General features: G+C 39.9%; 2 protein-coding genes across 3 annotated transcripts; both read right to left on the reverse strand.

The window, feature by feature from the left end:
• Window positions 1-4,925: 4,925 nt before the first annotated feature.
• LOC306755331 (zinc finger protein 335-like) lies at window positions 4,926-17,756 on the reverse strand. 2 transcript variants are annotated; one of them, XM_079239688.1, is made up of 28 exons: window positions 17,639-17,756; window positions 15,008-15,201; window positions 14,628-14,904; window positions 14,430-14,507; window positions 13,095-14,216; window positions 12,810-12,992; window positions 12,390-12,554; window positions 12,047-12,296; window positions 11,779-11,956; window positions 11,584-11,696; window positions 11,480-11,498; window positions 10,685-10,801; window positions 10,506-10,582; window positions 10,196-10,356; window positions 9,897-10,117; window positions 9,672-9,771; window positions 9,488-9,576; window positions 9,124-9,377; window positions 8,862-8,976; window positions 8,555-8,752; window positions 8,195-8,337; window positions 7,870-8,009; window positions 7,570-7,667; window positions 7,369-7,446; window positions 6,043-6,126; window positions 5,912-5,953; window positions 5,702-5,807; window positions 4,926-5,397 (listed from the first exon to the last, which is right to left on the reverse strand). In XM_079239688.1, exons 2-28 carry the CDS (start codon window positions 15,197-15,199, stop codon window positions 5,276-5,278), a joined length of 4,722 nt encoding a protein of 1,573 aa, XP_079095814.1. In that variant the 5' UTR covers window positions 15,200-15,201; window positions 17,639-17,756; the 3' UTR covers window positions 4,926-5,275. The 2 variants fall into 2 exon arrangements, with proteins under 2 accessions (XP_079095814.1, XP_079095813.1); XM_079239687.1 differs by having other exon boundaries at window positions 5,912-5,956.
• Window positions 17,757-20,727: 2,971 nt separating this feature from the next.
• mmp9 (matrix metallopeptidase 9) lies at window positions 20,728-23,757 on the reverse strand (the record flags this gene model as incomplete). Its single annotated transcript, XM_079239599.1, has 12 exons — window positions 23,591-23,757; window positions 23,328-23,476; window positions 23,107-23,235; window positions 22,843-23,016; window positions 22,551-22,724; window positions 22,282-22,455; window positions 22,019-22,174; window positions 21,726-21,933; window positions 21,495-21,634; window positions 21,195-21,345; window positions 20,965-21,068; window positions 20,728-20,852 (listed from the first exon to the last, which is right to left on the reverse strand). The coding sequence occupies exons 1-12, from the start codon at window positions 23,740-23,742 to the stop codon at window positions 20,728-20,730; spliced, it is 1,836 nt and encodes a 611-aa protein (XP_079095725.1). The 5' UTR covers window positions 23,743-23,757.
• Between the last annotated feature and the right edge of the window lie 1,135 nt (window positions 23,758-24,892).

The following is a 24,892-nucleotide window of genomic DNA, read 5'->3' on the forward strand; positions in this document are numbered from 1 at the left end:
TTTCTTATACACAACTTATGACAAGCTTTTAAATTACAACTTTGAAACAACATAGAGGATTAAAAAGTAAAAAATAATATTTTACATCACCAATCATTTCAAGGAAACCTATTTATTTATTTCATTCATTCATTTGTGAATGAGTCACCACTGTAATAAATCATTAATTGTGTCACGAGTTGTGCCTTTCATCAGGCATCTCCTTTTGTAGGTCTCACAGGGATATTTGAAAAACAGTCGGCTCCTTGATTTTTTGTTTTTTGTTGTTTTTTTTTACACTGTGACCGGCTCAACCTTGTGAAGTAAAATCTTCATCTTATGTTCCTGCTGGTAAATCTAAAGGCCATCTTTGTCTGTCTTAGTTGGATGAGAACACGTTTTCTCATTCCTTAATGTAATAAATGTAGACATTTTTATTCTTTATTCCACTCAACTACATTTAACTATGCTAAATTGTTTAGATTAGGAAAACATGCTGACAAGGGCACAATTGATCAGACTTCATACAGTGCATTCTGTATTATTTAGAACAGCAGCAGCTCCAGTTTCACATGTTGCATCATAGTATGTGAACCTATAATAATTATCTGGCTAAATTACTATATAAACTGAAATGAACAATTCTGCAATATCATCAGCTTTACTTCAAATACAACACTAGATATAAGTTGTACCTAGAGAGGGTACAAGCTGTATAACATTGCCATCAAATTCATATTCTATAAATATTTATAATGTGCATAAACCACAAAGAATTCAGCCCACAATGGCCCTTAACCTTTAAATGGAGTGACCGACTCTTGTCTTCTAGTACTGGCAACATGACTGTATACTTGGTCAGCAACACTGTTGAGGTAACTGTCACCTTTGGACAAAATGAAAAGACTATTTAGACTTCAAATAGGCATGTCCCTCTGCTCTGCTGAACTGTGACTGGCCGGGTGGTTTCTCTCTATCCAACCAGGTGTTTGGAACATATTAAACAGAGGAACCCTTCATGGTTCCCATGCCCACTGATGGCATCCTGGGATTTGCCGCTGTGTGCTTTCTCTTAGCAACAGTGGAAAAGGGTATAAAGGGCAGCAAAGTGTTATTTGCTGATGTTGACAGCAGACTCCACACTGGACAGACTGCCTCGATTCCTCTGTCCTCCACCACTTCTTACAAAAGGAGAGGTGTCCAAAGACCCAGTGACTCAGAACAAAACTGTTAGAATTTGTAGTAAACATAAATTCCTCCAAACCTCTTGGTTTGAAAGTAATTCAGCTTCTTTTGCTCCTCTTCACAGTGTTAAAACTAATGGACTGTGACCTGCCCTGGAGGCAGGCAGCCCATCACTGACATGGCACCTCCCCGATTGTTGGCTCAAGCAGTGACATTAACAATAAATACCTGGGTTGCAGCCTCAATCAACCAGGACAGAGATGTTAGTCATGCCATAGCATTTGGCAAAAAAAAAATCCCTTTTTCTGATCCCAGAGAAAACAGATGTTGAGTGCTCTGACGTCAAAACTCTAATAAAAATAATGAAAGTATGACTTGACTGGTTGCTTCAGCTGTAAACCTGTAAAACACCAATAAACATATATTCAGCTTAGTCATAGTCTTCAACTTGGTTCTTCTAGCATCCAGAGAAAAACCTTCACTGTGTCAGCATCTGCTTGATCCTGTCAGGTCAGTTAGGTTGCTGCTGCCATCAACTGAACTAGAAAAGGAACATAACAAAAATTTGATGACAGAAATCCTCTTGTCTTGCGTCTCTCAACAGACCCCTTAAAGTTGCAAAACAGTCTTTGGCTGAAGTTTCTTCCCAACTCTGGATCTTGGGAGAAGTCCTTATCTGGGAGTATTAAAAGTGCTGCTCTGGCTAAATCTGCAAGATTATTTAGATGTATAATGTGCAAAAGCATTTGGGAGACTGTAAAAAATTAAGAACACATTTAGCTTTCTTTGGTATTAAATACCTAACTGCTGCAGGATTTCACGCCTTTGTCAATTTGACCACCAATCCGAATCATACAGCATGACAAAAAAGGACTCTTCTATGCTATTCTGTCCAAATGTCACAGATATAAGAATCAGTCTCGTCTGTTTTTTCATTTGCTTTTCAGAGAAAGTTGACCTTCGATGGTTATAAAAAAGACCACCAGCCTTTTGTTCTGAATACGACAGCCAAGGAGACAGATATTGAACGGCTCAGAATAGTAGAGGGAAGTTGCCACAGATGTTGGAAAGACACAGATAAGACCAAAGAATGATACAAAATAAGATAACCTGATGACATGAACTGACAAGTCGGCTATGATCTCAACTATGATCTCAACTGAAAAGTTTCAAAGCCAAAAAGAAAAACCAACCAAAAAATTCACCTGCGTTTTCTTTAATGTCAATATTTAACTTTGAATGCAGAAAGTACATGAAAGACACATTATGTAATTCTGCAGATCACAAATATTGTCAAGAATAAAAACATTAATAGCTATTAAATTACATTTTTATAGGGGTATAAAGCACCAATCAACTACAGAGCAACCAACTATCTTTATAATGCACAATTTTTGTCTAGTAATTCAGAGTATGTTTATTTGTAAAGTACATTTCATGTACAAAAAGATTCCTAAGTACTTCATAAAACAGTTAGTATAAAATAAAATAAAAATAGAAAAAGCAAAAACATGAAAAGATAAATTGCAAAAAAATAAAAGTTAATGTGACGGATTAACAGCTGTGTACATGCTTTGCAATGTAAAGTGACATTTTAAAAATACCCCCAAAAAATATAAGTAGGAAAAGAATCAAGAAAAGTAGACCACATATTTAATCCTGAAAACTAAAATCAGGGCTGGATTGCAAGCGTGGAGTACTCCACCAGTTCACTGCGAGCCATATCCGGGATGCCTGCTTGCTTTTTTTGCACCCTCAGGTTTGCATACATCTCTTCAGGTTCCTGGTGAGCGCTGAAGTTTACGGTTGTGTAGACTACAGCATTCATTTCCTAAAAAAAAAAAAAAAACTATCTTTGTCAATAGACAGTGTTGTAGAGGAAGTCTGAAACACAAACATGTTCTGACAATGAATCACAGAGACTTCATGTCCCCATTTGTTACCTACCGGAGCTTCTTGTGTCAGTGACTCAGAGTTTCTCCATAAATATCTAAAAAAAAAAAAAACAGTAAGAAAAACATCACACTGGTTGTCTGTTCTCATAAAGAGAACAATTTGGTTAAGTCAGAACTTTAGGATGATCATTTTTAGGAAACTGCTTACCCGACTGTTTACATTTGGCCTTGACTCTGCAACAAACAACAGCAATCATTGCAGAGACAAAAATCATCACTATAAGGGACACAATGACAGCCAGTGGCAGACCAAAACTCCAGGAAGCTCTGGGGAAACAAAATAGTGACAAACAGTTTCTTGGAAAACCAGCGAGCAACACAAACGATGATCTGCGGAGAGGAGACCTGGTATCATCACTGAGGTCCTGAGACAGAGCAGGTCCAGAGGAGTCTGGATGTCTCATAGAGCTGTTGGGGACCTGGATGCTTGTTGTCAGAGAAGGCTCAGGCTGCCTGCTGTGATCTGAACCATCAGCAAAATGAAACAGCATTGATTTACAAATCTAAAGCTAAACTTAACTGAAAATTAAGACATTATTAAACATTATTAAAACTTAAAAGCTGAAACAGAAGCATAGATAATCTGTAATATTTTTATGGCACTGTAAACACGCAGACATGAACACTTACCAAAAACCTCAACGTAGTAGTCACTGTAAATGTGGGTTTGTGCTCCCAGAATGCTGCATCTGTAATAGCCTCCATCCATAAACTGCACATTTGTTATTTTAAACTCTATCCAACCATCTTTCTCTGTTTGTGTAACCCTCCCTCTCAAGAGATCACAGGTATATCCTGCACTGTCCATTAGTTTGTAACATCCTCCAGGATACAGTTTGCAGCACGACTTGTTGTAGCTGTTGTAAAACGGAGGAAAGGAGAGTCTCAGCGAAACATGTTGAAGCTCCTCAATCTTCTGCTGCCCTTTTAGATAAGGAGTATCTGGAGACAAAGCATAATTTGTCAAAGCCTTTACATGCACCAGATAGTAAAAAAAAAAAAAAAAAAAAAAAAAAAAAAAAAAGGGGGTTTTCAGCCTTACCTATGAAAAGAAAGAGAACAAAAGGAAACTTCATCTTCAGGGCAATAGTCTCAACACTTCATGACAATTCTCCTTTCTTGTCAAATAATTTGAGGCACCACCTCAAAAAAGAGGAAGTCATATGTTCACCAGACAGAGAACACATATAGATGTGCTCTTCACATGTCTGTCGTTCAGCATACAGAAACAGCTTTCACTCACGTTTAGAAGTGTTCACAGCATTTGTTCTGAGTTGTTCGCCTAAATCTTTTTGCAAATGACTGCATTTCATATTGTGTTAAAAAGTTTGTTATAGTAAAAATTAGCTGTTTCAGAATCATATTGACTGAAGTATTCATTCATTTTTTAATTTGTGTAGATCCTGGATTAGATTTTATTTTATACAAGCTTATGTCATTATACAAGTCTTCCATGCCATTTATACAATAATGTTTAGAAATACCACAATATTCATTATCACTGTATGATGCAATAAGTCACATCTATGACTGTAAATTACTACGTCTGAATCAACTCTTGTGTGTAAATGGAGTGAAAAATTATGGACACTTAGAGCAATATACACATATGTATACAAAGGGATTTATTTGGTGTCAGCTTTTGACTTATACACTTTGTTCCCACTAAATCAAAACATATCATCCATAATACAACATAAGACAAATGCAAAAAGTATTTACATCAGTATTCTTTAAACATGTTGTATCTCATGTTTAATCTCAACAAGATACATAAATTATTATAAATCCAAAGTAAACACTCCCTTTTAATTTCATTCCACTCAAAAACTAAAATATTCAACATTTCCTAAGACATAGTTTAAGCAATTTTATTTTATTTGATCACATTGTCTTGCAAGTCAAAGCAGTTGAGGCACATAAATAGTTTCAATAATTACAGAATAGACAAACCTGGTTCTGCACAGGCCCTGTGAGTAAGTCAAAAGCAATGAATCCTAAAACCTGAACTGATCAAAAGCAACTGATGTTGAGTAAAGCAGCTGCCGTGAGCAGATGATGCTGCAGAAGGAACAGGGTTTTGCTTCAGCCAGCTCAGTGCATGAATGCATACATTTGTTGAGGTCACCTTTGTAAACTCATGGTGGTTTCTATTCCTATTCGTTGGTGAAAGTAATGACATCATACTGAATGCCTTGTTGCTGCAGCTGCTCAAGCTGTTCAGGGGTGGCTTCAGCATAGACGGTCTGGGTCTGCGCCATGGCTGCGTCTGCTACGGCTGCAAAAAATAGGGATTACATTTTTAGTTTGTTTTATGGTCTAGATGATGTTGTCGTTACTCTTCTGCATAATACTGGCTTCATACTTCCATTTAATACCAAGCTTAAATGACGTCATTGGTGACTTAGGAAAACTGGTAAGATTGCTCATAAAAATCTAATCTGTGGTCACAATATTCCAGTGTATTAAAGAAATGTAATGTTTCATCAGTGCAAAGTTTTTACATTTAGCTCTAATTGTAAGCACTTTAAAATATCTTAGATATCTGACAAATTTATATAAAACGGAGTATTTTTCCAAACCTGTGACAGCCGAATGAGCAGCAGCCTCCAGGTCTTCTGGATTTATTATCTGTTGCTCTGAGCTGACAGGTAAGTATTGGATCTGGCCGTCATGACTCACAGCAATCTGCACACATGAATAATATGAAAAAGTAACTTTCTGACAAAACAAAAACAAAATTGTTATTTAAGACAAACCATCAAGTTTAACGTGTTTAAAACCTGCCTCACCTGTTGCTCGTGCTCATACTGGATGATCTGTCCGTCTGACATCTGCTGGACAATTATAATGTAAACACATTTTCACCGTCCAACTCTGAATATTTCTCTAAAAATGATCACTTTCAAGAAAACAGACATACCTGTATGTTGTTACCATCAGCTACAACTACGTACTCCTGAGGAATCAAATGTGGCACTCCATCTTGTGAGATAATGTACTGGACCTGAAACAGGCAAAGTCACAAATAACATGAGAGGAGAGCTAAAAATATTATGCAGAATTACTTTGTATAGTTTAGAAAATATCACAAAATACCTAACAAGTAGCATTTCAGAAAAAAAGATTCCTTGCACAGTGTTTTTTTTTTTTATATGTATAAGATGTTTTTGTGCTGTGAGACATCATAAATAAAGCCCATTGTTAATATTAAAGGTAGTGAATTCTGCTTTTAATTTGCAGACCTCCAAGAGTCACAGAAAGACAAGGTCAGTATGTTCCACAAAGAAGGCTGAAGTGGCCAATCATATTTACTTGCAGGGTGAGACTTTGCTGCCAATTTGGCTGTAATGTGAAGGGCCTATAAAATGGCAAGATATGACAGAGAAGTTATGATAAAGTAGGTTAAGAAGACAAAATAAGCAAGGAGATGCAATTTGATGTTTTTCGTAGACCTTGTATACTTCATTTATAACTGTGACAGATTTGGTTTTTGTAAGCCTTCGTGTCCTATAGATGTCCTCTAGCTTCATAGATGCTAAACTGACAGGAGTGGATTGAGTTTATACAAAGCTACTGTGGTGTCCCATCAAAATAGCACAGAGAAAACATGTGTCAACCAAACTTGACCAAAAAAAAAAAGCAAAAAAGTATTGCCAGTAAACAAATGATCAAATGTAATGGTTTTTCATATGTATCAAAGAGATGCCTCAAGTATGGGAAGGTGGTGAAATGGTAAATGGATTACTTCCAGTTTTCTCTCTTTGGCTTACTGTTTGAAGTCATTTCTGCAATGAAATGGTGCATCCTGAGAGCCACAGAACCTACTAGCCAAGAAAATCAGCAGACCAAGTGAACAAGGTCGCATGTATTTATAATTTCGCTGAAAGAGATACATGGTGAACTCATAACCAGGCTGACACTTGAACTTGTCAGCGACACTATAATTTAGACTCGCTGTGTTTACAAGCATGGCCATTGGACAGTGCAACACAGTCAGGACAGTCAGGGGCATCTGCTGCTGGGCTACATTAAGCATATTTACAGAACCCCATTCACCTCCTGAGTTTCAGTTGCTGTTGAATGGATATGACAAAAATTCTGCACAAAGATTTTTAAATGTATAGCAAAGGATATAAAGTCATTTTCAAAGATTCCTCTAATTTCATTACTTTTGCAATTCAGTTTGTTTCATGTACAAATAAAAAAGGACTGGAGTTCAAAAGAAAAATAAAAAAGGCTCAGTAACCTGGTTGTCTCCAGTCATCAGGTGCTGAACAGTCTGACCATCGATGGTGGTGATCTGCTGGATGTATGTACCATCGTCCTGATTGATAAGGATAATTCATAAAATACAAAGTGCAAATATATTGGATGAAAAATCCTCTGTTTGATAAAGAGAATAAAAAAAAATCACTATGTTGTGTATGAAGTTAATTAATGCTGTTACCTGGTCTGACAGCGCCTGCTCTTGAGCAACAATAATGTGATCCTGTCCCAGGGCCTGTAACCTCTCTGGAGTGATCACAGTCTGGTGTGCCTGTAAAGCTGTTGTTCACACACACACACACACACACACACAAACACACCGTAACACATACATGTATAGGTAATGTTTATTTTTGGGATGTGATTCTGTACCTACATGAGGCAAACCCAATTTGAACCCAACTATTAATCATCATTTAACCAGATTTTTGAACCCCAACGCTGCTGCTGGCAGTGGGTTGTGTAGAGTTCGGTTTCTTACACTGCAGTGTGGCCAACGCTTCCTCATCACTGTTGATGATAATAGTTTGTTGAGGTGTGCTGGTACGGCTTTTGCGAGTGGGCTGATCCTGACAGTGGAGACGCTCCATGTGAAACTTCAGATGGCCATTGCGGTTAAATCTGAGGTCACAAACACACACACACACACACACACACACACACACACACACACACACACACACACACACACACACACACACACACACACACACACACACACACACACACACACACAAACATCAACACTGATGGCTATTCAGCACCTTTCACATTCAAATGCAGCTGATAAGATGTTATGGACCTACTTTTGCCCACAAAGTTTGCAAGCAAACGGTTTCTCGTTGGTGTGAGTCATCATGTGTCTGCGTAGGTCCTTTTTGTTCTTTGAGGCAAAGCTACAGCTTGTACACTTATGAGGACGGAGGTAAGAATGTAGCCCCATGTGATCCTGAAGAGAACAAGATAGAGAGACACATGAGTCAGCCTTATTTCAACATGCCTCCATTAAAAAAACAAAACAAAACAACACATAGATGAGATTTTTCCACCCACTTAAAACCAAAACATCAAAATTTTTCCATAATATGAATGTCATCCAGTGGAAACTCCTTCAACAATTTGTGGCAAAGAGACACAGTTAAAGAAAGAACAGCTGAGAGCCCTACCTTGACCTCAGGCCAGGAGGTGGAGGTGAAATCACAATCGGGACATTTGAAGGTGTTGGGATCCAAGTGCGCCCTCTTGTGGTTCTCCATGTCAGAGCGTCCATGGAAAGACTCCATGCAGATGCGACAGGAGAACCTCTTGGTGCTGAGGCTAGCAGAGCTCACTGCAGAAGGTGAGGCTGGAGCTTCGCTGCTTAGCTGACAGAAAGCAAGCAACACAGTTAGGTACGAGAGAGAGAGAGAGAGAGAGAGAGGGGAGCTGACATGTCTATGTGATAAGAAACTAGAGGTTAGAAGTTGTAGTTACCTCTACTTGTTGTAAAACACCATCAGCAAGTGCTGATGTGAGATAATACTTGTCACTTTTCAGGCTGTCTGACCCAGACACTTCCAAAGGCTGAGAAGGACTGCTGTCATCATTACTGCAAAGACATGTTTGTTAGGATTTACAGACTGTAAAACATCACAGGGGATATCAAACTGTTAGTTTGTAGTCTGATCAATTAACACCTCACGTTAAGATAAGTCTTTCTTATGAGGGAAAGTCTGAGGATTGTCAGTGTTGTTACCTGTATTCGGGACTATGGCTTTCTCCAGCAGCCTGCTCCACCACACTGTAATCTCCCTCCTCATAAGGTTCAATGGCGATGTGTGTGATCTCTCCTGTTTCAGAGGTGGCGGCCTCGAAGGCCTCTTGTAGCACTGTTTCACCATTCTCAGACACATGGAAGGTCACAATCTTTTGAGCCTGGCCTGGTATGGTGGTCACAGCACTTAATGCACCTTTTTCCACAGCTTTCCCTTCCGACTTCAGCACAGCTACCTGAAAGGGATTAGTTTGGTTTATAGGTATAAAAAATATCTCTCAAAAATGCTTTTGACATATAACAATAATAATAATAATATAATATGTAAAGAATAATCTTGATGAACCTGTAGGGAATTTCCAACTAGTTCTCGGGCATTGCTCATATTCAGCAGCAGGTCCAGGGCGTTCTGAGCAGACATATCACTGGATTCAGCTGAGGAGCACACAAAAAACAAACTTGCATTTCCCAATAAAGCAGATTGCTTCATTATAAATGTAGCAAACCCATCTTGCAAAAACCTTACTGACCTTGTTCATAGATGATAGTCGTATTTCCCAATGCATCCTGGGACACTGAGGCATTTTCTATACCTTGCATTGCTTGCAGTGTTGCAGGATCCACTGTGACCTGGTAAGAGACAGAAAAAAAGGACTAAAGCATCCTATCCCCCAGTACCACAAAACATCACACATAATAAAGTCAAGTGCCTATTGCATCTGCGCTAAATAAGAACAAACGACAAACAGACTCACAATGGTATTCTGAAGTCCCTGTGTGTCATCATGTTGCTGTTTAAGCTCATCTATCTGCTGCAGGGTGAAGAAAGGTCTTCGGCGTGTTCTCACAGGGTCTTCAGGGTGAGCCACAGACCATTTGTCAAAAGCCTCGGGATGGCGACACTGCACATGAAGGCGCAGGTTCTTCCTGTGCTTGGTCATGAAGTGACACATATCACAGGAGAAAGGCTTTTCGCCTGGAAAGAGGTACAATGTAACATGACTACATTTTCCGGTGAGGATGAATACATGAAACCTTATTGTAAGACACTCACCTGTATGTTTGATGGCCAAATGGGACACCAGAAACTCCTCTTTGGATGTGGAGTATTTACAGTAGTCACACTTGAAGGGTCTGTCATTAGTATGGGACAGCTGATGGTTGAGCAGCAGCTTCTTGTTTTCACATGTATAATCGCAAAACTCACACTTGAACCTGTTAAATTCATATCCAAGAGTCATTCAGACGTCTCAAATCAACGTCAACAAAATGGCATTTTACTAGAAAGTCATGGTTCCTGTTGCACATCATTTCTTTTTCACATAATAACAAGTACGTGACACAAGAAGGTTTCTAGCACTCACTTGTTGTCTCCAAGACTCTGGATATGCGTCAGTAGGTGCATTTTGAATGTGTAACGTTTTTTAAAGGATTTACCACACTGCAAACACAGAGAGACGTTGTCAACAAGAAATGTTTCAAAGAAGACAGGAAGGAGGATTTAACAGGAATGTTGTTGAGCTGTATTATACGTTCCCCTCACCTTATCACACATGTGCGGCTTCTCTGAGCTGTGGGTTTTCATGTGCTGGGTCAGTCTTTTCTGCATGGGGTATACCCTGCTGCACACAGGGCAGGGGAATGCTGACACTTTTGGTCCCTGAAAGAATGAGGACAAGATGCACAATGCTGACTGATTACAGTAAGCAGTCAAAAAAAACCCCAAAACAAAACAAAGAACTATCAGCCACTACTGAAACCAGCAGCAGTGATTTCACAGCGAAATGATAAATTTACATTACATCAGGCATGACATTAAAAACCTCAGAGTGAACAGATCATCTTGTCAATTCATTTTTCTATGGCTAAACTGTGACTAAGCACTAAGCTGGAGGTTATTCAACACTACCTTCCACCTTAGCACCCAGTACAGTACCAGTGTATCTCCCATGGCAGCACAAAAATGGCTCCGAATGGCTCCACACTCCCTGAAGAATCATCGCAATCAGCTCAGTCATCCTTAAGAAGTACCATGACAAGTCTACTCCATGGAGTCTCCAACCCAGAAGATCTGGGACAAGACCATGATGTCCCATATCCATGCTGGGAATGGTCAGAGCTGCTTTATTAGCATAAGTGTCCCACACAATGCTCCGGAGCCAGAACCTTGAGGTATTTTGTAGTACAGCATTTGCATTTACTGTTTATCACCTTCACATCTTCACAGACAGAATATAACCACCTTGTCTATGGCAAGTGGTTGTCATGTCATGACTAACCATGACAAACAGTTACTCTACTCATATAATACTCAGATGTAGCAACAATTAAGTCTTACCAACTCTGTCTTTCTTTTCCTGCAAGATAAAAAAAGAAATAAAACAGGTCACTCAAAAAATCCAAAGTATTTCAGATATACAGAAGGTTGCAAGAGTTACTCACTTGTCTTTGTTGTGGACTGCTGAGTGTCGAATGACATCCTTCTTATAAACACTTGTGTAATCGCACTCCTCACATTTGAATGGCTTTGTGCCCACATGGTTGAACATATGTTCCTGTAAAACAAATGACAGTGGCTGTAAGTAATGCACTATGAAAGACAAAATAGCTTGTAATCTGCACTTTATGTCTACTAGCCTTGAGTGAAGACCAGCGCTTGCAGTGATAGTTGCACTGCAGGCATTTGAACAGCTCTGGGTCGTTGCCTTCATGAGAATCAACATGGAAGCGCAAATCCTCTTGAGTGAGGAAACGTGAGCCACAGATCCAGCAGTTGTGAGGTCTCAGGAGAGGTTTAAGAGATTTATAGTATCGACTGGATGGAATACAGTGAAGGAAAGAAGACGTAACTACTTAATGAAACTCACTTAATACCACTGAGATACCACTGAATAATCGGACTTACTTTCGATTCATGTACTTCTTATATTTTTTGCGTAGGAAGCGCTTGGATGGTCTTCCGCGCTTCCTTGGGAAGAACTCCTCTTCTGGCTGCGAGTTGGACGAAGGGTCTTTGTTCTCAGAGTCTGATTGGCTTATTGCTCCCTCGGCTGTGTCGCCATCAGTTGGACCACTGCCTAAACCAGAAGAGCTTGCTTCTTCTGAAGTGCTTGCATCTGCACAAAACCTCGACTTCTTAGCGAGACTTTCTGCTTCTGTAACAAACATTTAAAGCAGAATGAAGTTCCCGTTGTTGAAAGTTTTGAATTTATGCTTTTGTTTTTTCGTCCATTAAACTGAAAACTCACCCTTGCTGCCGTAGCCTTCATTTGGAGCGCAGTACTTCCTTGGACGACCAACTTTTCGTCGTGGCCGCCCTTGTGAAGAGGAGGAAATGGGAGTAGCTGGTTTCTTCACAGTAACAGGTGGTCTTCCTTTAGAATCCTCTTCTGCTGGGTTGTAGTCGCTGTCCTCTGGAGATAAAGAGAAGATCATAAGAGGGTTAAATGAATACTCTGGGTGAATAAATATCAAATAAACTTGAATAAAATGGAATCCTTTTATTGTCACGGCATAAATTAGCAGTCCTTCTGAAACAGTGCTAAGTGTTTAAAAGACACCTTAAAAGACAACCATGTGGATTAAAAGAGAAGGAGACATGGAAAAGGAATGTTAAATAAAAACTCTGTAAATTTTAGGCCAAAGAAGTTTTTTTTTTCCTCACTGACCTTCAGGATCATCAATAGCTCCAGCATCCACAATATCATCCTCCTCTTCCTCTGCTTGTTGGGGTGCAGCAGCCTTCCCCTCTGCTGATTTCCTCTGTTCTGCTTCCTCCCTTTCTGCCTTCTGACGGGCTAACGTCTCACTTTTAGGAGGCCGTCCACGTTTACGCTTCTTTGGCATTTCCCCTAAAAACGGAAGAAGGAAAATAACAAAAACCAGAAAATATTACTGTGGCTGCAAAGTCAGCCTAGCAATATATGACTGTCATAGACGATATGGAATCTTACCGGCAGGTTTGAAGTGTCTGTCTCTCATGTGGTTAATGAGTGTATCTTTGGAGGCACTCTTGTACGGACATATCTTACACTTGAACTGCTGTACGATCACAACCTCCATCATCTCCTCTAACTCAGCCAGGTTTGGTGGTTGGTCTCCAGAGCCCTCCGCCACAGTTGATGTCTCTGTGTCCTTGGACAATCTGGTTTCTTCCTGGGAACCTTGGGGCTCTTCCTGACCTGGTGAACTTTGTTGGGCCAGTTCAGGGTCTGGATTTGCTGTATATGTACCACTGCTGCTGATGTAGAGTCCAGGCTGGCTCTCACTGCATTCCAGTGCCTCGGGAAGCCCACCTGAACCTGCTGTATCTGCCAGTGGGTGGTCTGAGGAAGAGCTGTCGTCTACATACACAGAAGTCTCGGGACCATTGCTGTTCTCCATATAACAGGAGCGCTGGGGCTGCTGTTGAGAGTGCTGAGGTTGATCTGGATCCTGGTTCCGTTCGTCATCTTCATCATCATCTCTTGCTTGGTACTGAGAACAGCCTGGCTGCTCAGAGTCTGCAGCTGCAATACATTCTCCCCCATACTCAGCAACATATTGCCGACTTGTCTGAGTCCGGTGGTCTGCACTGCTGTCGATGTAGCTGCGTGAATGATGTGATTGTTCTGCATCATCCACTGCACACTCAAGATAGCCAGTGCTACACTCCACCACATAGTGACTTCGGCTGGTGTGATTTGAGTCAGCTCCACTACACTCTACATATCCAGGCAGGTCCTGGTCACTGTTGTTCCCACTGTAGTCAGGAAATCCTGACCGGGAGCGAGTCTGGTCAGGCTCCTCAACTGAACACTCCACATAGGAGGAGGAAGACTCCTCCGTCTGGTCTGGACCATCTGCACTACAGTCCATGTACTGGGAGGGGTGAGAGTGTTGGGGCTGATCAGGCTGATTGCTGCTTTCTTCTGGGTAATGTGAGTGTCCAGGCTGATCATCAGGCTGGTCTGGCTCAAGATTGCCCTGCAGGTCTCCCTGGTCCTGACAGGTGGATGTGGGACCTTCAGCGAGAGCTTCTATTGCTACCCGATTAGACAGGGCCGAAGATGACATCTGTGCTACCATAGGAGCCCCTGCACCACACAAACACATACAGAGGGATTTCACAAATTACCATTAAAATTTTTTTTTTTTAGTTTTAAGCATTCAGCTTCATTTTAAAAACAGAAATAAAACTTAACTTGTTAGAGGACTTAAAAGTTGATATTTTAAATGAATATGTTTTGACACAAAATGCTGCCTGAAGGCAACAGTGATGTTTGCAGTGGGGTGAAGTACACACTTACCATCATCTGGTCCTTGTAATATCAGATACTGGGTAGTTTCGGCCCTTCCGTCCTCTGCACTGGTCACTGCTATACAACCTTACCAGAAATGCAGTAATCAACATTTCATTATCCGATTTGCATTTCAAGATAACAAAGCCTCAAAGCTGCCCAGCGCACCAGGATAAGATAGAAAATACTTTATATAAGTAAAAGTACCATTCATAATGTCAGGGCCAATAGTAGATTCAATGATCTTGTCAATGGCAGACCCCAGATCTGATGAGGTAGAGGCCGTGGAGTCAGAAACCATCATGGCTCCTTCAGACACAGCACTTGAGTGGACTAGTACTTGTGCCGATTCAGACACCAGCACCGACTGAGTCACTGTGGAGACACTGGATACACTGGTGGACTGGGCCACAGAGGAGGAGTCTGGAAGATGGACTGATGAAACTCTGACATCTGTACTGGAGCTTGTTTCTGGGATGAAGACCTGGATGAAGAGAAGAGAGAATATGATGAAATATCTACATTGAGGGTTTAAGTATGCTTCTGTTTTCTTCCAATGATATAAATACAATGTTTTTAAAAATTACCACAAGTCCCTCTGAGCTCTGTCCCACATGACAGTCAGATTCTGGGGCCTGTGCATGACATGTAGCAGCATCACTGCTGTCAGCAGACATGGCCTCCGATGACTCCATACCCATGCCACTTTCAGAAGGCTCTTCCATCCCAGAGGGACCCGCATCGCTGCTGCTCTCCACCTCATTCTCCTCTGAATCCATTACTATTGAGAAAAAAAACACCAATAATCTTAAGTGTCATCTTTACATATGACTTAAAGTTCCTGTTTGTTCATGGTGTTAGGATGAATGCAGCTTTACTATGTTTAGTTGGCCCATAACAGCTGTTTGTCACCAATGTCCCAAGTGTTTGTATAAGTAGCAGTGTTAAATAAAGGCCAGCGTTGTCATGAATTACATAGCAACACATGGGGTAACTTTATAGCTCATTAGACTTTTGAATATCAACTAAACTTGATGATCAGAAGGAATTAGTTAGCCATATACTCAAAGTTATTTCTTTCTCTAGGAGATTTACTAAGGTGACGTTTAGCTGAAATTTTTAAAAAAAATCAATCTATCCCTTCTTATAGCTTTCTTGTTGGTACACAATGGACAGACTTTGGCTGATGATCGCATGCATAACAAAGTTGGATGTTTTTTTTAAATAATCTTTTTGAGGCCCATGAGATATTTTGCACAACATTTCACTGATGAAAAACTGGTATGATTTCCAGACACGGGACTTTTCACAATGAGACTTATAAGCATGTTTCACTCTGTTGTAGCAGACTGGTTTGAATCACTGTGTCCAGGGTCTATCAAATAAATGATCATATGACCAAAGACATTGCAATCTTTATACATCCCAAAGACTGAATTTATGGCTTTTGTGTTTAAAGTAGAATAAACTAAATTGTGGGAATTATTTAAAAATATGTGGCGCTTTTACTGCAGTTGACCACTAAATGTCACCGGTTTGGTCTTGTACTGGAGCTTCAAATCTTCATTCATTCATTCATTTTCTGAACCGCTTATTCCAATTCAGAGTCGCGGGGAAGCTGGAGCCCATCCCAGCTGGCTTTGGGCGACAGGCAGGGTACACCCTGGACAGCTCGCCAGTCCATCGCAGGGCCACACAGAGAGACGAACAACCACACTCACACTCACTCCTAGGGGCAATTTAGAGTGACCAATCATGCATGTTTTTGGATGGTGGGAGGAAGCCGGAGTACCCGGAAAGAACCCACGCATACACGGGGAGAACATGCAAACTCCACACAGAAAGGCCACTGACCAAACCAGCCAAGGATCGAGGCCACAGTGCTAACCACTGCGCCACCGTGCAGCCCGCTTCAAATCTTGGTTTTTTTTTTTGTTTTTTTTTTTAAATAATAATTGGGTATTAGTCTCAAATGCTTCACAAGGCTCCATCTGCCCATCTCTTAGGATATCCCTGACTTATGGATTCCAACAAGTTGATGCAATTAAATCACTATTTAGGGGATTTTCTCCAGTCTTTTATAATGTTGTGCTCATAGCTATGCAAAAACATACGGGTATGAACCATTTTAAGCCTTAAAGTGATTGTGCATGCAAAGAGGTTTACTTCTAGATCAGGGCTACTCAATTTGGTCCAGCAAGAGTAGCATAGTCCTGCAGGTTTTCAGTATGCCCAGTCCCTGCTTAAACATACCTGATTCAAATTAAATAGACCCAACAGCCAATGGAGTTCTGCATAATGACTTGTGAATCAGGTGTGTTGGAGCAGGGAAACACTAATAACCTAACGGGCTACAGTCTTTGGAGGACTGAACTGGATAGCCTTTGTCTTGTCCAGGGATTCTCATAGCTGGTCCCTGAGGGCCAGTATCCTGCAGACTTTCCAAGTGTCCCTGCAGTAACACACCTGATTCGAATCAATCTGTATTTAGCAGACATCTGCAGCGCTTGTCTGAGCCTGAATCAGGTGTGTTGCAGCAGGGACACTTGGGAAACCTGCAGGACACCGTCCCTCGAGGACCAGGATGGAGGATCCCTGATCTAGTCAATGCCTTTCGTTTTGAGAAGAAATGGTTAGCTCCTATCAACGCTAAGTTCAGCTTCTCTTTAAATGTTATGTTCATTCCCATCATATTTAAACAAATTATCTTATGGGGGAGATTAAAGTTGTGTTTATTTTCTGATCATCTTTGACAACATTCGACATAAATTGCACTTTAGTTCACAATGACTGGATTAGACCGCTAGCCTGTTAGCTTAATGCTAGCTAAGGAGCTCTACCAAATTCATGCTTAACGACACCAAAACGCAAAATCCTCTTCATAAAGGGTCACTTGTGAGTTTAATAGTTGCATGGAGTTGTTCATATGATTTACGGAACAACAGGGTATAAATAAATGGTGTAAAGATGCTCAGAATAACATGTGAATAACTGAAGCGTTTAGCCGTTTATCGTGGGCCTAGCTGTCCCTCATCCTGCCTGCTTCGTATCGCCATTCCACACCAGACAAGCTTCTTTTCCACTCAGGCATTCTGTAAGCTCTCCTGGTCTGGGGACCTCGAGGGCCTCAGCAGCGGCAGACCGCCCAAATATTCTCCCTGAAGAAAATGAAAACATTTTCTCTTACCGACATTTGTATCGTTGCTCTTTTTTCTCACCGTATATTTTCGTTGGGAAGCGTATCCTTTAGTGAGGAAGCGCTGAACGGACTACCAAATTGGAGCCGAGAATCGTTGGTTCTTTCTAGTCGGGCGCCATGAGTATCTCTTTGCTTCCTGCCCGTCCAACCGGATCTTATTTATTATTCTTGTTTAAAGCGGTGTATTTTTGATGTGATCATTGGAATAAAGTTTTAACGTAACAAAATATAGTTTTTGAATGAGCGTGAATTATTATGTGCTTGTAATTATTTGGTGGCTATACCGTTTAATGGACTATTGTTTATTGAGGAGGACGTATTACGCAACGGGGTGCGGAGTAATATGTGTGTGTGTGTTTTATATATATATATATATATATATATATATATATATATATATATATATATATATATATATATATATATATATATGTATGTATATATAACTATTGTATGTACATACTTTATTCATATAAATTGCATGAGATCTTTTCAAATGTGTTTCTACGAAATCTTTAAATATCCAATTTCTGCAAGCAGGGCTGAATAAGTTTTTTCAATTATGGAAATAAATAGATAAAATTACCATAAGGTGGTGCTAACACCAAAATAATCCAATACTATGAAGAGGGGCTGTGCAAGCCAAATAACAAATAAATAACAGAAATTACTTTATAAACCTAGAATTTAACTGATAGTGCACAAACATCATCCAGCAAAGGCTACACAATGACAGAAGTGGGTGGGTACTGTAACGGGGACAATTTCTGCTTGTTGTCCTGTGTGTTCATCTCGGTAACAAGTAATTGACATATCTCCACATTCATCCCCTAACATACCTTCAATTGAAATCCACTGGGCTTTGCATTATCAGTGGAGACAAATGATTTTAGTAATCTCTGGAGATGAACAAGGCATCTTAAAGTGAGTGTCCAACTATATGTTTATTATTTCACTGAGAACCAGCTGTGTTTTGAACACTTACATTTCGTCCCTGTGTTTAATGACCTTTCATATTTTTCTGTAAAACTGACATGATTTGAATATACAACAATTTCTTTTCTCAATATTGCAATACGGAAATCTGTTCAGGCAATTAGTTCCCTGCACATCTTGATTGGACACAGATTGTTTTGGGGTTTCAGTCTCTTCAAACGAAACTAACCATCTGCTGCACACCACTACCGGCTCTACAGAGACACACACTGGGTTGGGGGAGGGGAGTGGGGGCTCATCCCAAAGAAAAAATAAATACAAGGCAATGCAAGTTTTTTCGTGTAGTACATTGCATGTACAAGACAATTCAAAATGCTTTACATAAAAATAATAAAAACATTAAAAATATTACAGATAGTACAAAAATCATTAAAAAGTAGTAAAATGCAGCAAAAATGATCAAAATTCATAATAAAATAATAAATTAAAATGATTAAAAGAAAGATAAGTTCCTTGCATATTTTATGCATAAATACACAAGAAAATAAATGTTTTTGATTTGGATTGGAAGGGGTGAGAGTTTATTTTCCACTGGCACTTTGTTCCATTTGTTTGTAGCATAACAGCAAAATGCTGCTTCCCCATGTTTAGTCTGGACTTTGGCCTGACCTGAGTCTTTTGATCTGAGAGTTCTGCTTGGTTTATATTCTTTAAAGGCCTAAACAATTATGAGATTTTTAAACAATTAGTAGTGTTTTAAAGTGTACTCTGTAGCTGTGTTTACAGTACACATCAAATTGTGCAAATCTAAATATTGCAAATAAAAAAATGCTAATGGTAACACCTATATTTAAAAATAGTCTCAAATATTGCTCAAAAGCTTTTACGCTCTCATGAGGTGTTTTCTTTTAGATGTTTCGATATAAAAATACATTGCAAAAGTGTAATAGAAACACTTTTTCTGCATTTGTGTCCATGGACATAACATGGAGGGGGGGCATTTCAAGAACCACTGGTGTGGCACTGGCAATAAATGCATAAATGAGTTTCTCCTGGTTTCTTTGGGAGACTAAACTTTATTTTAGTTATGTTTATGAGTTGGTAAAAGGTTGTTAATTACCACATACCAGGAGATGTACTACTGTGTACTGATGCAGAATGTAATAACTATACATAATGCTCATACTACACATGAGGACTCACTTGATTGGTGATGTTTTTCCTTAATGGGTTTCTTTTTTTCATTGATTTAAAGGGTGTGTTTTGTCTGTGTGTATACCTCTGGCTGAGGTTGTGTACCTTGTATTTACTCATAATTTAGCTTTTCTCACTTAACCTCACTCCTACCCACATTTAGCTCAGTCTTTCTTAAATATCAACAGGCTGTTTTATGGTATTGTGAGTTTTTAAAATTTGAAGTATAAATTTGCTTGACATTTACATGACTTGACGTTTCTTTGTGCAACTGACAATTTCAACTTTCAATGGGTAACTAAAAATACATTTCAGCTTTTTCAGTGTTGTGGTGAATGAATTAGATTGCTGACAGAGGTAACTTGTTCTCACCAAGCGTTTATTGCAGTGAAAGGTAAAACATTTATGCAGAATTATTTATTAGTTTCATAAATAATTTAAATGAAGGAGACATGTTGTCTTCCAGTGCAAGTATTTGGCTTCAAAGCCATTTCCAGAAAAACACATTTAATCATACAAAACAAATAAGCTTAAGGCACAAAAATATTAAAATTAAAGTTAGATATGGCTATAAATACTAAAATAATCTAATACTGTCAAGAGTCTGAACCTGTCAGACCCAGAAATTGCACTGCTAATCTGGAATTTACCGCAGATAACAGTTATTTAAATTATGGTTAATGGTCTCAGATTTTTGGCCACTATAACCATCAGTTCACAGATAAATAGACTGAGGGCAGAAGAGTGCTAAACATGGCAATTTGCTTTTCTGTATTGGGCCATTGATTTATATTCAGTCCATGCCATTCATAATTAGCCAACATCAATGAGGGCCAATTGATCACGCCCCAGAGAGCGCAAACATCATACAAGAGGCGCTATACACAAACACTGCATGACATCATCCTGGGCTCCTGAAGAGGGACAAATAGATGCTGCAACATTACAGACAATTTCCAGCTCATCTGTGCAAACATCTCAGTAGCGCGTTCTTGAAGCATCGGCACAGTTGAGGAGGTCATATTTCACGTAGCCAACGCGATCCACCTGCCTGCGAGTATTCATCCGCCAGTAGAAACGATCCCTGCAGAAGTAGAAACTCCCTAAAAGAGACACAGTGTTATTAAAAAAAAATAGAATGAGCCTTAACAGTGCAGCTGTTTGTTAATTTGTTTATTTAGCTTAATTAAAATATGTTTCTTTTTTTTTTTTTACCTTTGTACAGAAAGACTTCATGGGCATCATTAGGTATGCCACCAAAGACGCTATCAGTGTATCTTGGGTAGCCTTTGTCAATGGTTTGGGCCTTTACATCTAACCTGCATTCAGCAGAAGCAAACAAACAAAAAAAAAAAACTTAAATCAGAGAAATCAAAACTTTGGTTTTAAGCATTTCTGCAACAGAAATACATCTCAATGATATTATAAGCTCATATTTAACTTGCCTCCAGAAATTTTCCCCACTGAAGAGCAGGACTTTGCCCTTCCCCCTCTGCAGCGCCCCCTCCACCTTCTGAATGTCATTGGATAGACCAAGCTTCTCAATGCTGCGGGGACCCAAAACATTCTGCCCAGTGTACACCCAGAATCTGGTTCCTGCAGAGACAGGAAAATTCAGTTCAATTCAGCTTTATTTTTCAAAATTTGTTTGTCATTTCAAGTCCGTTTTAATAATCATAAGGAATATTAAAACATTTGATTTATGTCTTGGTGGTCTGACCAACACTGGCATAACGCTTTATTACCTGAGAAGAAGTATAATTTCTTTGTCAGAAAATCCTCAAAAGCAGAGTCAATGACAGCTGGTAGAGCTGGCCACCTCTCAGAAATAGAAAATGGTCCCTTGGGTCCTGCATTCCCCTGGCTGGGCATCCTCCAGTATTGTCTGTAGATCAGTGTGTACCATTAAAACATTCACACTGTTTCTTTATTTGATAAATAAGAATCTCGTTGAGTAGAAAGACCAATTTTCTCACCCATTTTTGAAGAAATGAAGGTCTTTTTCAATCACGGTGATTGCATCAAATGCATTAATCTTGCAGGCATCTTTGCTTGGATCCACAGGTGGGATGGTTGTGGTGGGTTCAGGTTCATTAGTCGGGTCTGTCTCATCGGGGTCTGGGTAAGCAGTAGTGGTAGGGGTGTCGGGCTGAGGGCGTGTGGGATCAGGGTTTGTTTTACTTCCTGAAAAAAATGTTGGTTAAAGGAAAATGTTAAATATATATTACTGATATGATTAACAAGATAAAAAGGAGAGTCATATCCTCACCATAAAGATACTGAATGCCTTCAATGTCATCTTGGTGCAGAGGAAAATCTTCCACATAGCTGTACATGGGGTACATCAGAGCCTCTCTAATGTTGGAGTGGTCCAAGCCTAGAGTATGTCCAAACTCATGGGCTGCTACCAGGAACAGACTGTAACCTGCAACATTCCCAGTAAAACACTATTAATAAATTATGAAGAATAATTCCATGTCTATTTAGTTTTAAACTGGTTCATTTTGTCTGTGTTGATTTTGTTCTATTGACCTTGGTCAGGACAGAAACCCCATTTCTTGTCATTATCGAAGTTGTCAGTAGTAGCACACCACAATTTGCCATCTCCTCTTCCCTCACTTGTGCAAGAGTCATATTCTTTTCCCAGGAACACAAAGGGGAAGTGGCAGGGCTCTCCCTCAGAATTTCCTCCAATTACAGCAGAATCTGGACATACGGACGATATAGCATTAGTTAAAGAATGTAGCAAATCACAGTGGCAGCACTTCACAGTGATCATATATTGTGTTCCCTGGACTCACCACGACTGGGACAGAATCCATATTTCTTGTCAGTGTCAAAGTTGTCTGTGGTCGCACACCAGCGGTAGCCATCGTTACGGCCCTCTGTGGTACAGCTGTCATACTCCTCCCCCAGAAAGGTGAAAGGGAAGACACACTTTGCGCCTTCTGCATTTCCTCCAAATGTGTACAAAACTGTCAGAAAAACAATATAAGATGGAAATAGGTGAGTTCGACTTCTGTACCATAGGTTAGTGAGATTTTAGTTGCTGACTGTCCAGCAGTTTGCTTTGGAAAGTATGTTGCCACTTACGTTCACTTGGACAGAAACCATATTTCTGGTCTCTGCTGTAGTCGGCTGTGGTTGCACACCATGGCAGGTTGTCCGTACGACCATCAGTGGTACAACTGGTGTAAGTTTTGCCATTAAAAGTAAAGGGGAAATGACACATGGCACCCTCTGCATTCCCATAGAGTGTTTTTACAGCTGTGGCAAGAAATAACAATCTGCATTAAATACATTCTCTAAAATGAACACTAGAGGGAGTAAACAGCCTTTTATGTGATGTGTTATTACCTGGTCCTTTTCCAAGAGTCCAAAACTCATCATCATCAAAGTGGGCATCTCCCTGCACACCCTCACCAGGAGGATAGGCATGAGCAAGAAGACCATCCTTACCATCAAATGGATATAGATCTCCATGATCTAAACAAAACAAAGGTGTCAGTGATTGATAGTTCAAATGTGACTGTGTGACGCTGATGCATAAAACAAATTAAATGACCAAAAGCACAAACCTGCTTTTCCAAATGATATCATGATGTCAGCTTCGCCTTCAAAGAGGCGGGTAAAGCTAAGAGGGGTCACATCACTCCACACCTTGAAGGCTCTGGCAAAGGCATCATCGATCAGAGAGCTCTGCATGTCTGGAGAATAGTTGAGGATCCTGTGTAGAACAGCAGTAAAATGAGCATTTCCAGGCAAATTACTCACAGATTTTGTCCTATCAGAAACTTAAGAAAGCTCTTTATATGATCCTTCTTTGATAACTTCCCCTTACCTGTAGGTAACATCACGATGGTCCCATTTGAGGTCTCCATCGAAGGTTTTATAATTGGCAACATCAGGAACTCCACAGCGAGGCTGTTTCATGGCATCCAGGGTTTGCTTATCCAGCTCGCCCGTCTCCTCCAACCCAAACTGCCTCTGCATCCTTTTCAGCGACTTGGAGGTGGACACCATGGACTGGAAGCCGCTGCGCTTTTCAGTGTTTATGTAGCCAAACTTCTTTAGATAATTCTGCAGAAAGATAAGACAAACCTCATCAGTTTCCAATCATATCAATATAAATGAATACATTTGAACGCATCATATTTTACAACTGTGTTTCATAAAAGTTAAAATTTCTCTATAAAACTCTCCTGTTGGTTAAGTTTAGAAAGTAAATGTTTAATCAACATTGTGGTGCAGATCTGTCATCAGGCAAATTATTCTATGAACAGCTTGAGTGGACCATGTTTTGGGAGTTTGTATCAGTCAAGACAAAATGAACCATCTGCTACTCACTTCTGCCAGCTCTCTATCAGTCATGTTTCTGATGACATCTCCTGGGAAGGTGACAAAGACTGACTTGAGGGGAAGACTCCATCCATCTTGTACGCTTATCCCCAAAAGTAAACACACAACTAGAACACAGCATCTCATGATGAGATCTACTGCAGATCAGTGCAAAATGAAACAAAAGTGTAGGCTACACAGAGAACTTGCAATCAACAAAAGCACAGTTACGCAAAAACAAAAAGAGATAATTCTCTGAAGATCAGCGATGCTTCTGCTTCAGTCTTGGCTTCTTTCTTTGTTTTGATGGGTGCCTCTTGTCTGTCTCTCGTGCTTCTGGTTGGGGCTGTGGTCCTTGTATTTATGCAGCACAGTCTTAGTCACTTAACCTTGCTCCCGCCTACAGCAAACCTCAGTCCTCCTACTTTTACATCTTGACAGGATGCATGGGTTGAATGGGCCTGGGGAATTTCCGAAACATAGACATATAACTTTACCTAAGACCTAATGACTAGTAAAACAGCTGTTTTTTTTTTTTCTTTCTGTAAGGAAGTCTTGGTCCACAGTGTGGGATGAAAACAATGATTGCAAGTTGAGATGCTTGCCTTATATTGTTTCTATTAGATAGAAGATAGAAACTGAAATTGTACAGCAATTTATTAAACGACTAATTATTTTAGAAGCTGTAAAAGTTGTTTTGATCACTGAAATAGTTACGACAAAACTATGTGGAATATTCAAATACTCTGTTTTATTGTTGCCCTTTTAATTGTACTTTATATGCTGGTATATTTACAGAACTTGC

This window comes from Telmatherina bonti (genome assembly GCF_933228915.1).
Source record: "Telmatherina bonti genome assembly, chromosome: 4".
Taxonomy (NCBI): Eukaryota; Metazoa; Chordata; class Actinopteri; order Atheriniformes; family Telmatherinidae; genus Telmatherina; species Telmatherina bonti.